The following is a 14,739-nucleotide window of genomic DNA, read 5'->3' as shown; positions in this document are numbered from 1 at the left end:
TACCCTGTAGAGCAATACAGGCCGGGTACTGTTAGCCTAAAAAGCAGTTTTGCAAAAAATGACCAGGTGATGCCGGGGGAAAACACAATGAACATAAGTCACCACTGTGCCTTTACCCTGGAGGAGGCTAACCACCTCCTGGGCTGTATTAGTAAGAGCACAACCAGGAGGTTAAGGGCTGTGATTCTGCCCCTCCACTTGGCACTTGTGAGACCACAGCTAGAGCACTGTGTTGAGCCTTGGCCTTCCCAGTATAAGACACACTGGCATCCATGATTACACACATTCAGGGCCCACTAGGATGGCTAACAGGCTGGAACATCCATACAAGGAATGGGCAAGAATGGGCACGAGTGCTGGATTGTTCAGCTATTGCTGTCCTCAAGGATAAAAACGGAGTCTTCTTGAGAGTGCACGCAAGTAGTAAGCAGCTACAGATTCAAACCAGAACATGAAAAACTTCAGCTAGAACTTTTCCTCTTCAAGGAAGGAGGGCTATTGTTGTTAGGCGGTTATGTTTTTTCTTATTGAGGCAGGTACCTGAAGAGGTTGCAGAATCTCTAGCCTTGAAGATGTTCAAATCTCAATTACACATGCCACTGAATACCCTACTGTAACTACAAGGGGTGTAACCAACACTACATGACATCTAGAGGTCTCTTCCAACCTACATCATTTTTTTTTTGAATCTGTAAGAACTACCGTACTTGCATACTTAACTTTACAGAGGTAGAACCCAAAGCAGGGGGTCAGAAATAGCAAGAGCCCAGTAGTATTACTGCAGTAAAAATAGCAAATAAAACAGCTGTGTGAAGCTCCAAAAGAATGGCCGTGTGGACATAAAGATATATGTAATAGAAGTATCATATTTTAGAAGTATCTACTTTTGTTTAAAATAGTTAAAATAAATCCATCTACCATCACCCAGGCTTTTTCCTTTAATATCTACAAACAGTGTGAATAATGACCCAAAGCCAAAAAAAAATCCTCCTGCCAGCCAACAGTCCCTAAGGACTGACCTGGGCTTCAGCCGTTACCGTCAAAAATGACACCACAGATAAAACTAACATTCAAGTGCCATTTTTTAAAAGTTGGCCCACACACACTACACATAATTCATCTCTAACTGATCTCCCTAAAAGAGTGAAATTTTTAATTGAAGAAAAACCTGACTGCTTTTTCTCCGCCAAATACGTTCATCTTCTCACTAACATATCCTGGAAGTGGGCATACAAAGCTAAACCACTACAATGTCTTAATTTGATTAACTGAAAAAAAGAGTAAGGGAAGAAGGAAGGGTATCACACTACACATTACATTGTGTCATTTGATCAACTTTGTTGATAGCTGTTGATGCAAAAAAACTCCAGGGCACTTGTGTGTACCTTGTTTCATCTAACCCAGTTCTTCCAAAGTGGGGACTCAGAACTGAAATCATACTGGGAGTGAACACCGTAGAGAAAGTACTGATTTATGGATTCCTACAAATGTGTTGCACTGAGATATTAAACTGCTGCCCCTTTTGCAGTATCCAGGCACCCTTTAACGTCAGTTCAAGAACATGATGCAAATATGCCATGCAGTTTTGAAGACTATCGCTTCAGTGATCCATGCAAAGGTGCTGCCACACTACTACGAATGAAAAATCAACTTTTTTACCTACTGATGCCACTTGGATGGTTAGAAACAAAGACTTGATTTCAGAGTGTGCAGTAAACATTAACAATTAAATTCATAACTTGGTAATGAGTATTTGCAGCCCAGGGGGAAGTCATCCTTTAAGTTACTTTGTCCAAGTTTTTTCTCATCCCGCTTTAAGATTTTCCTTCATCTGGGGCACAAATTTGGGTCAGTAGTTGAATAAAATGTAGTTGTGTCACCAAATACACTGTCATTAAGATTCTCTTGAGAATGAAGAACAGAGCATCCTCATCTGTGTTCTGATGGCACCAAAGCCCTTACACCTGGTTCACATAGCGTATTATCAACAGAATGATGAATCCTGGAAGGGCAGTACAGGTGCACAGTCACAAATGATACCAACATTTGTGTCACAAATCTGATGCATCTGAGAAGAAAGAGGCAACTTTTTCTTTTAATCTGTAGTACAACTACAAAGTATCTAAGAACAGGGCTGGATTGGGCTTGCTGCCATCATCTCAGGTATTTTTACAATAAAAAATGGATATCATACAACACCTTTAATAATAAACAGTGATAACTTGAAGAGGTAGGACCAGATTTAATGGTTAAAGCTAAACATGAGCTTATCTTCCTTATTTGCTTTTCTAAATACTTTCCTTATAAGTACCTTAAGTTGTTTCTAAACCAGTTCTCACTCCTTGACAACAATGCAGTCTTTTCTCACATCTTAACTTCTGTTTGCAAGATGAATTTAAATGAAATGCAGCACCATTCCCCCCCCATTCAGATTTTTATCAATATAATTTTTATTGGCAATATCTTCCACATAGAAAGGTGAATGGTCATCTGAGCATATTTTTAAAAAGTACAATTACAGTAAATGATGTTGAACTGATGATTCTAGAGACATACCTATCACTTCACAAAACAGATACAAGAGGTATAAAGAGAGCATAACATGCTACCTTCTTGCATGCTACTTTAACAATAACCATATAATGGTTTGAATTTGAAGGGACCTTAAAGATCATATAATTCCAATCCCCCTGCTATAGGCAAGGACATAATTGCTCTAAATAAGAAATTGTTCCAAATTTCTGTTTCCACGTAATCTTCTGCTTATCTGCTGAGGCTTGAAACAATTCCTTCAGGTATGACGTTACCTATTAAAAGTTACAAAAAACCAAACTTTTTTCCTTTTTTTTTTAAACATAACACTGAATAAGTAGAATTTGTGGAAATGTAATTGGACGTGTGGCAGTAGATTTATGGGGAAAAATTCACATCTGCTGCCATGATCTGTGTGTTGAAGAATGCAGAATAACAAACTAATATTTTTAGTATTGGATTTCCTAGAATTTTGCGGAAGTGGGATCTTAAGGGGTTAAGCCATGGGATTCAACCCCTTCTAAGAATCTATATAAGGCTGATGATGATCATGTTGCTCGGCCCCCATCATCTTTTCAAGTAAGAGAAGTTTCTCTACCAAATGTTTGCATGTCTTCTATGATGTGGCTTAGGGATACTATTCTTTACTCATTTCCTTCAATACTGTTCTCTTGTATCAAAAATAATGTCTCACATACATGACATGACACAAAATATGTAGTATGGTATGTAAAGCAACAGATTTCTTCCAGAATAGATAATTGATGAATAATTCTGAATTTTTATTTAATTACTAAACGGGTGCATATATATAAAGCTGTATGCAACACCAATAACGCATCCAAAAAAACTGAATGTCTTTTTTTTTTTAAAAGAAACTTTTATGCTAGTTTCTTCAGATTATTTATTTTATGAAGTTGACTAATGCAGCAATAGGACAAGAACAAGGAAAAGTCAGCTCAACAGCAGAGACAAAAAATACACACTTTCTCAATCTTTCTCATAAACGATAACATGCTGTTTGAGATCTTCTAACAATAACCACGAAATACTGCAGAAAGCCATACCCAGAAAGTAAGATAAGGACTATTATGACATACATGTTGCTTTACCACTGAGTGCTCATGAAGAAAATTAGATCCATTCAAGCATTCCAGTTTGGAAGGTTGTCACACTAGTGGCTGATGGTCAGAATACAGAATATAAATCTTCCTACATTTTTGAGCTATTCAGTTGTCCAGGCTGCGCATTAGCAGTAAAACATGGTGTTTCCATACACACTGTGTCACTGAAGACAGCGATATGCAGGTCTTAACTGTAGTCAAGAAATCATTTTCAGAGCAGGCCCCTGGAAAATATACTATAAAAGCCTCTTCTGGTAGTTATTCTATTTCAGAAGACTTAAAACAAAAAGCCCTCCTTCCTTTCTACAATGCAAACAACTCATTTTGAGAGATGAATATAATACACTTCTGTTAGTTTCCTTCTTTGTGAAGCATCTTCAGAGACTTTTTAGAAATACAGATATTACAGATATTTAGAAAACCCAGGAGAAATTCCCTGAGAACCGTAGGCAGACATGAATGCTGATTATTGAGTTTTTCAAAACAATGCTTTTTTTTGCCTGCTGTTAGCTTAAAAGAGTATTTTAAAATTTGAACAATCCTGAATATCCTTGAACAAGACTTTGGTGAAGTTTCATGTCTTCTAAAAAAAAAGTAAAGCTTTTACGTTCTGCTTCATTTTAAGAAACTAGTACATCACTAAATGCCTCAGTCTTTTAATCATTTTCTACCAGTGTTGGTATAAAAGCTCTCCTAAATCAAGAACTGTTAAAAGAAGGTTAATTTTGACTAGCCCTTTATTCAAATGGTAAGAGAGCTTCAGCACAATGGAAAGCCAGTTCTATCCAAGTCATAGTGTGTAAGAAAAAATGATGCATGGAACAAAATTGAAAGGAATAGAAGAAAATGAGGTGCAAAGAGCTGCTTTACAGGACAGCCCAGCTCTGGAAGACTCTTCATCCATAACAGGATATGCCTTCTGAACAAGAACCTTTGGATTACTATTATTATTTTGGACCTGAACAACTAAGTGGAATTCATGTAGAAGAGACAAGAAAAAAAGGCCACTGCATTCTATCAGCATTGGAGTATATCAGCCATGGCCAAATACAGTTGTCTGAGGGTATCAAGAAATGGTGTAACCAGTACTGTGATGTATTTAAACTTGAATGCATTAGTTCTTTGAGTGATGCTCCTATACAGCATCTTAACTGGTCTAGCACTACTACTTACCACTCAATTTGCATTTAACTTGCAAGCCATACCCAGTCTATTGCCAAAATATTCTTTACAAGTGCTGTTATATGAAATCAAGCATTCTAGCTGTTTTCCCCAAGGTATAGTAATTATTTCAGTTTATGACAACATTACCTGTACTCTCTTTAGGCTTAAGGACTTTTTTAGTCTCCCACAAGAACGCTAGATTTTGTAACCCTTTTCCAGTCTGAGAATTCTGTAACCCTTTTAGCATGGATCTAATCCAAAAAGCCCGGACTCCCTCCAGGCATCTACCTCCTAGGATTATGACTGAGTTCTGGAAAGCAGTCTTCCTAGTAAGCTTCCTTCTCTAGACCCTGGCCCAGAAATTCACATGCCGTGTTATTTCCCAAGAGTCCCTGCTAACTAATGTTCCCATGACATAATCTCTGGATTGATCCTTGTAGAGAAGTCAGATACACAAGCTTTGATGAGGCTGAGGTCTAACACCAAGAAAGGGCCAACCTGTTAAAGAGTCTCCTAATTGCAATACTGTTATTTCTCCAAGGGAATATCAACAGCTAATGAAGGCATATAAACCTCCTCAGTTTCAGCTTTTCCTCCAAGAAGCTATGTTTTGTTTGTTTGTTTTTCTTCTGGCAAGGAGCACTTACCCTGCTGCCCCTGCGGTGTTTGTGAGATGATGAACTGTGCTGGCTGCAAGTTGGTTGTTGGATGCACCAACACAAACTGTTGCAGGTTGAGATTCTGCTGCTGAAGCTGCTGCAAGTGCTGCAAATCCTTAAGGAAACAGGAGAGGGGGGGAAAAAAAAAAGAAAAGGGGAAAAAAGGGGGGGAGGGGGGAAGAGAGCTGTGTGTTAGACATTTAAGTCATCCATGAATCCCAATTTAACTACATTTCCCAACCAGTTACATTATACCATTCAGAGATAAAAAGTGGATGTCAAACACAGCAGTTCTGCTACTAATATCTTTTAGACTGACAATATGAATTTCACTGTCCTTAAAAAAAAATGCTTACTAAATAACCCATCAAAGCCTTTCTAACGCTGTTCTGCTTTTAAAAAATAATCAGTTCCCCCCCTCAAAGTGTGTAAGTTTTCAAATACTTTAGCATACAAATACTGTCAGCACTTGCATTTCTCAGACTTGTTTTTTGCAGATGCAACTCTGCTACAACATTCATTGTTGGCAAATCAATCACATTAGCTAGGAGCTATTTTTGTTTATAACAACAATCTGCAATTACCATTTTAATTAGCAACAGGAAAGCAAAAAATTACAGATTCTTATTATGCACTCTGGTTGTTCAGGTCAAAATTTGGGAAGCAGCTAACCCAAATAGTATACAATCGTATTTGATTACTTTTGAATGAAATTACAATAAGCTTAGTAGACACAGCTACAGCTATGGTCAAAAGGAATAACCCCAAACATTGCACTATTGTAGAACCCTGCTTTTATGTATTTAAACCATTCAGAACTGTTAATTTTCTATAATTAAATGATTGGTCTTGATGTAAACGCTAATCTCTGAGAAACTGAATCATCGCAGTTCAACTTGCTGTTTAGCTGGAGAATGAAAACGAAAGACTTTTTAAGAAAATCCCTTAAAACTAGCCCTGTTATCTTTTCCAGAAAGGACGATAATTGAAGGAAATTAAAGCACAGCGTAAAAACAGCCAACTGAACAGTCAATATGAGAGTTATCCATATACATATGCAGAATCTTTCAGTCTTCCCCAGAAGCAGCTATTTCAAAATAGCTGCTCCCTGCCAAGCTGGTGACCAAAGTCAGAAATATCTTCCATTCTTACAATCTCCAATTCAACAAACAAGGCACTTCCCAAAACTTTCTTTCAAATAAGTCACTCAGATACCTGAGTATCTGTTTGTTGACAGATACCCTCTGCTGGGTCCACCTGTGTCAGAAAACATTAACAATGCCAGCCTACTCCTAAACCCTTGCTCAGTCCGATTGCTTGAACGGAGCTGCTCATGTTAACATACCTCCTAATGTACTTCAATTAAAGTGAGCCAGACTAACGAAGACCTGCTTCTTAAGGCTTATAAACTAACCCCCCCATACATTTTGACTGACACAAGTTACTGAGCTCTCACACAAGCAGCTCTGCCATCAGATGTGACAGGCCATCAACTGCCAGCAACAGAGATGGTGATGAAAAGTCAAGACATACTGACAAGGATAACTTTTTATTTAACCAACATTAAATACAACCATTTGCAGAATATATCTACCTGCACATCCCCTTATGGTATTTTAAAGATGTTAAACTAAGACTTAAAAGCTGCAACAATCTTTTTCTGGGAAAGGGGGACAGGAGCATCAGTGGGTGGAAAGGAAGACTAAGGGGTTGAAGAGTCCCTTGATTTATGAGACCACAAACATGCATTACAAGAAAATGACTACTTAACCTGCATTATAAAGACACTGGCCATCAATCACTGAGGCAACTTCGTCACATTAAGTCAAAAGCATGCAGTGTAATAATATGGTAGACAGACACCAGATGGCATTGACCAAACAATGCCCTTTAAGAAATGGAAACTTCTATTTTACAAGAAAACGGTAAAATAATTTAAAAGTGCCCCCAGCACAAGAGAGTGTTTTTTAAGTTTGCTTTCAGAAAAATTGAGAAGTACTGCAACCACTCCTATGAAATCAAGGTCAATTTCTTTCATTAAAAAAAAAAAAAGACTTGCTCCATTTTTTTTTTTCCCCAGGAACATTCTATGTTTCTTCTGGCTTCACGTCAAAGTTATATTGGACAGAACTGCTACTAAAAAAAAACTCCTCCTACTTCTTGAGCCCAGTGTGACACAGACCTCCACTCATTTATTCATTGATATTCAATACTCTACTGGTTATCTTTGCAAACTAAGCAGACTCTCCAGCACAGAGGGCCTCACACTGAATTGGATGTGAGTACTAGATGTAGAGGAAGAAAAAAAGAGAGTAGGGCAAGGTGACTAAGGCGAAACTTGTATGGAAAGAGACAAATGAAGAGAGGCTGAAGGATGAAAATACAGGTGGATAAGAAAAAATAAAAGTATAAATCCAAAAGGTAGAGTTGGGAAGAAAGTTTTGAAGAAAAGAGTATGGCCAGAAATATATAGGTTGAGGGCTTCCCAACACTAAAGAAAACAAACGTAAAGTCCCCAGATGACCCAGTAGATCTCACATGATTTGAAAAAACACCACAGAAGATAAGAGTTATGTACAAGAAAGAGTACAAATAACAGGACAGGGTATAGAGTAGTGTATTCCTAAGATCAAAGAAAAGGAGAGCTTTTTGTTCAAGACCAAAATATTCTTAACAGTACTCAGCTAAAACATTGCAGCTCTTATCATCAGATTCTTATACTTTAATATGAGAAAGCTGTTTTTAACTCAAGGCCTCAGGATAACTGATATAAGCAATCGTATTTTCTGCATCTGTCTCGGTAAATGGTATCTTAGCTGAGTCTTGTTTAAATACAGAAATATAATTATGTAATGTAGAATGGAAGTGATGCCTCCAAAGCTAATCGCCCAAATAGCCCTACTGGTGCCTCAGATTCATTTGAAATCCAACTTTATTTCTACCTTGGGAAAGTTTTATTATTTCATTAATTGTTGCACTACAATAAATCCCCCGATAGCAACCATGCAAACAACTCCTGACATGGTTTTCCTAGGATGTTCTTTGTTTTCTGAATTGTAAACTGTATAATACTATTGCAAGTATGTAGAAAGAGATGGACAGACTTTTGTGGAAATGTCTTCTGGTGCTTCCCAAGAAGTTAGCAAGATAAATGCAATCCAGTTCCTATCTCAGCAAAATAATCCACCAAGAGAAGTGGAATATCTTGATATAAGGACTTCTTTATTCAAGCTAACGTTCTAAATTTGATGCCATTATTTCAAGTTAGATCTTCGCTAAATTTCAGTATCTCTGCCATTTTGAGGTTTACACCATATAAACGCTTATGATGGATCTGAAAACAAGTTTACAAAGAACTCCAAAATTTGGTACAACTGTTTAGTGATGATTTAGCATCAGCCCAGCAGCAGCACTAACATCTTACCAGATTTCCGCAGCAGATACCTTACGTTAACTACAGTGCACATTAAAGAAGTCATGCTTGTGCCATTAGTTAATTAAAATAAATATGGTAATCCCCCTGCTGCAGAGACCTGCCAGTTAATCAATTATTCAAAAATCATCAAATAAAATAAACACTCAGCTATTTGTATAATCAGCTATGTGTTTACAATAGCAACACAATGCAGAGCACTGCTCATAAAACCATGTTGAGACAGGTCAAAAAACATACTGATATCCAACTACAAACTTATACGGTAGAAGTTCTCCATAACGTATCGTAAACTATGTCCAGCAGCTGCAAAAGTTATGCCCTGCACTTTTATTGTAAGAGGAAGCTAAAACAAATCAACCAATCTACACTTATATACCAGAATAGCCTATCCTAAAAGAGATTGTTAAATCATAAATTCAAGAAATCAGGAGCCCAAGAAAACAAATGAAATGTTAATTTGTTCCACTTGCACTACAAATACACATTATATAGTGGCAACTACATGATCACATGCTATTTTTCCATAGAGCCTCATTCAAGCGCACAAAATAGACAATGTTCACTTCAGAAGCTCCTGTTTGATGGCATACGCTTAAACATTTCAACTCTCCACAAAGCCTTCTCAGAAGGCTTTGCAAGTTCTAGAGAAAAACCCAGTGCTAAATAAGTCATCGTAAGCGCACACATTCTCATAGCCTCCCACTGAAGAGGAAGAACAGGATAGCAACATCTCACACATGAATAAAAATGACACCGAAAGCATCGACCATGCCGGCCAGGTAAAGGTAAAGCCAGAAAGCTCAAGGTACAGATTTAATATGAAATTTTAACTCAGCTTTTCAGTAAAGCAGACCTCACTATCCTTAAGTTGTACACCCAGAGGATAAGAAGCACACGACTATGGATCACTTACATTTAGGTCAAAAGGATGCATAATAGCAGATGAGAACAGATGCACAGAGAGATGCAAGAAACTAACCTTCAAATTCCTTGACATGGACATTTTCTATCCTTTTGTTGAAATAATATCTGTCTTATGGCTATATATGAAGGCTTAACAAAATTAAGAGATGGTCTTGGTAACTCAGTTTCCTTAAATGTTGTATCCTGGAGTCATCTCCAGATCGTGACAGTGAATTGGGATCTTTTGCTAAAAGCAGTCACATTTGGTCACGTGAGTCAAGTGTGACAGTGCACCAAGAGTCTCAGCAGACAAGGTCAGTACTGGCCTTTGAATTTGGGCTTCTGCTATGGTATGACAGTGGCCTCTGCAGGGACTGTCAGAGGTCAGAACTTTTAGACCAACACCACAGAGCTTGGTTTCAGCTAAAAAGTAAAAAAAAAAACAGTAACAGAACCAGGCTCCACAACAGGCTTCACAAACAGCTGTGACATTTCCATTCTTAATCAGTCCTCATCTTCACTTCTTAGACACTTCACCCCGATTGAATGTAAGTGAAAACAGTCTGAATAGAAAGCATTAGAAAGCCTTTAAAAGTTGCTCATGGTAAGAAGCAGTGACCTTGGAGATTAGCTGTACAAAGTACGTTGGGTATGTAGACTAATCATACTGAAATATTACATACCAAGAACTATACTCTATGGAGAAATGGACCCCAACATTAGCAACACAATCACCTGTAAATAGTATTCATGATGCCTGTCCTCTACATTTGGTTACTCTTGTCCAGAAGTCTAAGCAGTTTCAACACTACTCATGCTAATTGTTGAGTCAGTGGTGACTCATTCTCAACACTAAATAAAGCCAATACTGGAAGATTCAGGAGGATCTTTGCTGCTCCTAGTAAGTAGAATTTCCTTGGCAAGCAGTCCTTCAGAGGTAAGAATTAACAGGTCTTTAGCAGCAGGCCATAAAACTGGACAAATTCTGACACAACTCATTCTGGCAAGATTTTCCCTAGACAAACAGGAATGCTAATATTCTTTGTCACTGAACTCTGAGCATTAAGCACCAAGCCAAGTTAGCACACACATCTGTCGAGTCAAGCTGCCTTTTTTCAGCTGTCATTTTATTGTTTGGACCCAAGAATTATCTTTCATGGTATGTGGATATTTCTTCCCATATCTAAGTCTCAACAAGTGGCATTTCTATGGGCCTCTTTCTCTATCCATTTTTCTCCCCTTCAAGCTAACTACAAGGAGCGAAATACTGAAAATACTGCATCTGCTCAGATTCTGGAACTAATTCAGAAGTCCAGTGGAACTGCTAAGCAACTGGTTTACATTCTCAGCTATAGCTATCAACCTCACAGATAAGGATGAGCAAGGAAAGACTAAGAGTACCCTCAAGGATTCTGGAAACTCATTGAATAAGGAATAAAAATATTACTTCAATGATGCAATTTGTCAAACTCCTTCATTTTCCACCCTCTCAAGCCTCAAGGCTCACCTGTGCAATCTGTATTGGCTGAGATAGAGGGATCTGCGTCATCGGCGTTGCAGCAGAGGCCGAGATGGTGGCACCAGCAGCGCTGTGCTGCTGACTGGCTGAATGCTGCACTGCAGCTGCCAGCAACTGTGCCTGCGCCTGTTGTAGCAATAACTGTTGCTGGGCTGGCGTCAACGTGAGCTATAAATAATTAGAAAACAGCCATTAATATCGGGAACAGCCACTTTAGCTACATTAACTAGCCCATTACTAGTTATATTAACCAGACATTCTTAGAACTATTACTACAGTTCAGCCATTAACTACCCAATGACTTTGGCCTTCAATAAGGACAGCTGGCTACTCAAACATGCTGTATGAATCAACCTACCACAGAACTGACATAAACCAAACCACACGAACGGAAACATTGGCACTTAGTGGAACCCACTGAACCTAAATTTACTTCTAAGTTTTCTCCATAACTCTACCAAGAGGTTCAGGAAAAAGGTAATTAAGTAGCAAGCAAAAGAAAAGAATCGGTAATGCCACGACTTGAAAGGAAATTTACACCCAGCAGAACAGCAAGTGATTAGCCAGATGAATGAGAGGCAGGAATGCTGGCTATGGCTACTGAACAAACTGATAACGCCCCAGCTGCTTCACATTATCATGAATCCCTGCCATATTCCATCATTTCCATTATGCCCTAAGATATAAGTAAAGAACATGAGATCCGTTTGTTTCTCTCCAAGTCTCCCCATCCGCCTTTTTTTTTCATTGTTATTAAATAGAATAGAGTTGGCAACTTTACATCCCTTTCGTTTCCCAAACACGCATTATCTCTGTGAAACAGGTGGCAGCAGTCTCTCCTTTACATGTAAATGAATCTTGATGCCCGTATTTACTACAATCCATATCTGCCTAGTCCTGGAGTCCTATGTTCCACTACTGCAGACATTCATAGAACAAAACCAACATTTGTCTCATTCTCAAAAAGTCTTGAAGTTATTAAACCCCACATACTCTATTACAACAGTCTCACTTTTAAAACTTTCAAATATAATTAAGCAGAAACTACTTAGGACATTGCTTGCAATCTGGCTTACTAGAAGATTTAACAATTGAACATGAAATTAAGATATTTCATTCAGCTGTAGAGATGACCTAACTTAACACTTCAAATTATAAGTATGTTGCTAGAACTGCCCTAAATTCCTTATTAACATGTAAACTCTTAAAGCTGCAAAGCTGATTACATGGAAGCAAGCTCTCTAACCAAACCAGTCTATTCACAAAACTTACTGTTTTTTGTTGTTGATGATGTATTTAAACTCACTGAAAACATTTAGAACTATTTAGAAGCACCAATTAAACAGCTATCCTATAATTCCTCCAAAAACCTTGCAATTAAAAAACTCAAAATTGGTAGGTTGAAATAGAAGGATTGAATAAGCTTAAGGCACAGACCATCATAAGTTACTTAAAAAGAAATTTATATGAGAAGAGAAAATTAGTGACAGCAGTTCCATCATTTCTGTTCATTATCCTAACTCAGGTATCCAGTATGATTTAGTCTCATGCTTGCATGCCTCATTTTAATCTTGCAATAAAGTAAAAATCCTCTTCAAGACATCAGTGACTTCCTGATTTGCACACATCAGTTTTATTGCAGAATTTTATTTTGGGGGATGTAAACAGTTTGCAACAAAAACAGATGACTTAAGTGTGGTTTCTTTAACAGGAAAATATTTTATAGTCCCTGTTTCACTCCAGCTTCTTCCTGTGTTAAAGGAAATGGCAGTAACCTTCACTGACAGTTCTACGGGGACAGCAACAGTGCCATCATTTGCTGGACAGGAGGCTTTACTACAGTACTCGTGGGTAAATCTTACCCCGGTGATCTGTCCTCCGGCCAGCATGAGCTGGGTTTGGGGTATGGCCGCCTGCACTGAAGGCTGCTGGGAAGGCTGGCTTGGCTGCTGAGAGTCCCCAGATTCTTCATTAGATTTAGACTAGGAAGAAAAAATACAACTCTTTATAGTGCAAAACAGATGTTAATGTATAACACTGCTATCTCAACACTGCACAATAAAAATCTTTCATCTGCATACAAAAAGCCCTTGGGTTTATTTTAAGAGTGGGTTTAAGCAATGGCTCTATGTGCCCACCATCTCAGCTATGATTGCTCAAATATGTCTGTAGGTAATGCAGTTTGAACAAAACAAAAAGACTCTCAGGTCTTCTGTGACTCTGACATTTTCAGATCTCATTCCATTTTATGCAATGCAACTGAAGCTGACACTACCTTGGCACCATAAAGAAAGAAAAGGTTGTTAAAATTATTCATTACCTAAAATCCTCAACAATGGAACATGGGAAAGGAGATTGTGTTTCCATTTTCTGTATTTGCATCCTGCACCTCTAAGTCATCATATTGTTTGGCTTATAGAGAACTCGTTTGAGAAATCCTCGCAGGTTTATCCACTTACAGCAGAATGCACAGTACATACAGTGCTTCTAAATAATCAAGGTTTAGCATTTAATTGAATGCTGCTTTATTTTGAAAGGTTTGTTGTGTTTTTTTTTTTTTAAACAGAAGAAATTGCGAAGACATGAGGGAGGAAATGCAAGTGCATGAAGAGGGGGAGAGAGTTTTATGATAATTAAAACTGGTTATGCAGAACATTAAAATTCAGCATAGATTTGCATATTTTCCACCACCTGTTTTGGGGACTGCAGAGCAGGCTAATTAACATAAAGGCTCTGATTAATTCTGCCAGTCATTGAGCGATAATTACAGCGCAGGACTGTAAACATTCTGCACTGGAGATACAGCCTGTTTGCCAACATCTCTCTCAGGGATGGAAGTTTACCATGGCAACCAAGGCAATTTTCTGCCTCCTTCCTCTCAGAAAGGAAGGTCACTATACCTCCTCTTCTTTCCAAATTGTTATTATGTATAAGTGGGACCACATTCTATTGCATTTCATGTAATGCACTACCTACGTCCTTTAATAACAAGCAATACTGAAACCAGTTTTCAATAAAACTATGTCCCTTGCCCCTTAATATAGTACTGGGAAGAAGTGGCACGTTAACCGATACGCTGAAGTGTTCAGCATCATAAAAAGTTTGAAAGCTTTGTTGTCTCACGTACATTATTAAGCAATTACTCTGACTTATTTTGAAGTTACTGTATGTTGTTTACACAAGCAATCTATGCTAGCCATATTACACAGCTAATGTCACATTATATTCCTATATTCAGCTACCAGAAATAGGGACAGTTTATGAAGTAATACTTGCTATGTTTAAAGGAAGTGAAGTGGAAGAACATGAAATACCCCTGGAGTTGTACAGTTTTCACGATACATTACAACACCTGACTGAACATCAGAACAAAACGAAGACCACTGGATGTTCTAACTACCT

At 38.0% G+C, this 14,739-nt stretch overlaps 1 protein-coding gene across 13 annotated transcripts in view; it reads right to left on the bottom strand.

The window, feature by feature from the left end:
- POU2F1 (POU class 2 homeobox 1) overlaps positions 1-14,739 on the bottom strand; it is a 117,374-nt gene that overhangs the window by 31,227 nt on the left and 71,408 nt on the right. For 7 of the 13 annotated variants that reach the window (XM_080586574.1, XM_080586565.1, XM_080586575.1 and 4 more), the window contains 3 exons: positions 13,200-13,319; positions 11,326-11,505; positions 5,468-5,594 (listed from right to left, as the gene is read on the bottom strand). In XM_080586574.1, the coding sequence (XP_080442700.1) occupies positions 5,468-5,594; positions 11,326-11,505; positions 13,200-13,319 (427 nt within the window). The remainder of the gene's footprint in view (positions 1-5,467; positions 5,595-11,325; positions 11,506-13,199; positions 13,320-14,739) is intronic. The other 6 variants (XM_080586567.1, XM_080586573.1, XM_080586570.1 and 3 more) reach the window with 5 other exon arrangements.

The sequence above is a fragment of the Anser brachyrhynchus genome (genome assembly GCF_964034855.1).
Source record: "Anser brachyrhynchus genome assembly, chromosome: 1".
In the NCBI taxonomy this organism is placed as follows: Eukaryota; Metazoa; Chordata; class Aves; order Anseriformes; family Anatidae; genus Anser; species Anser brachyrhynchus.
Note: the sequence above shows the minus strand (reverse complement) of the source record. Positions and strands in the feature narration are given on the sequence as shown.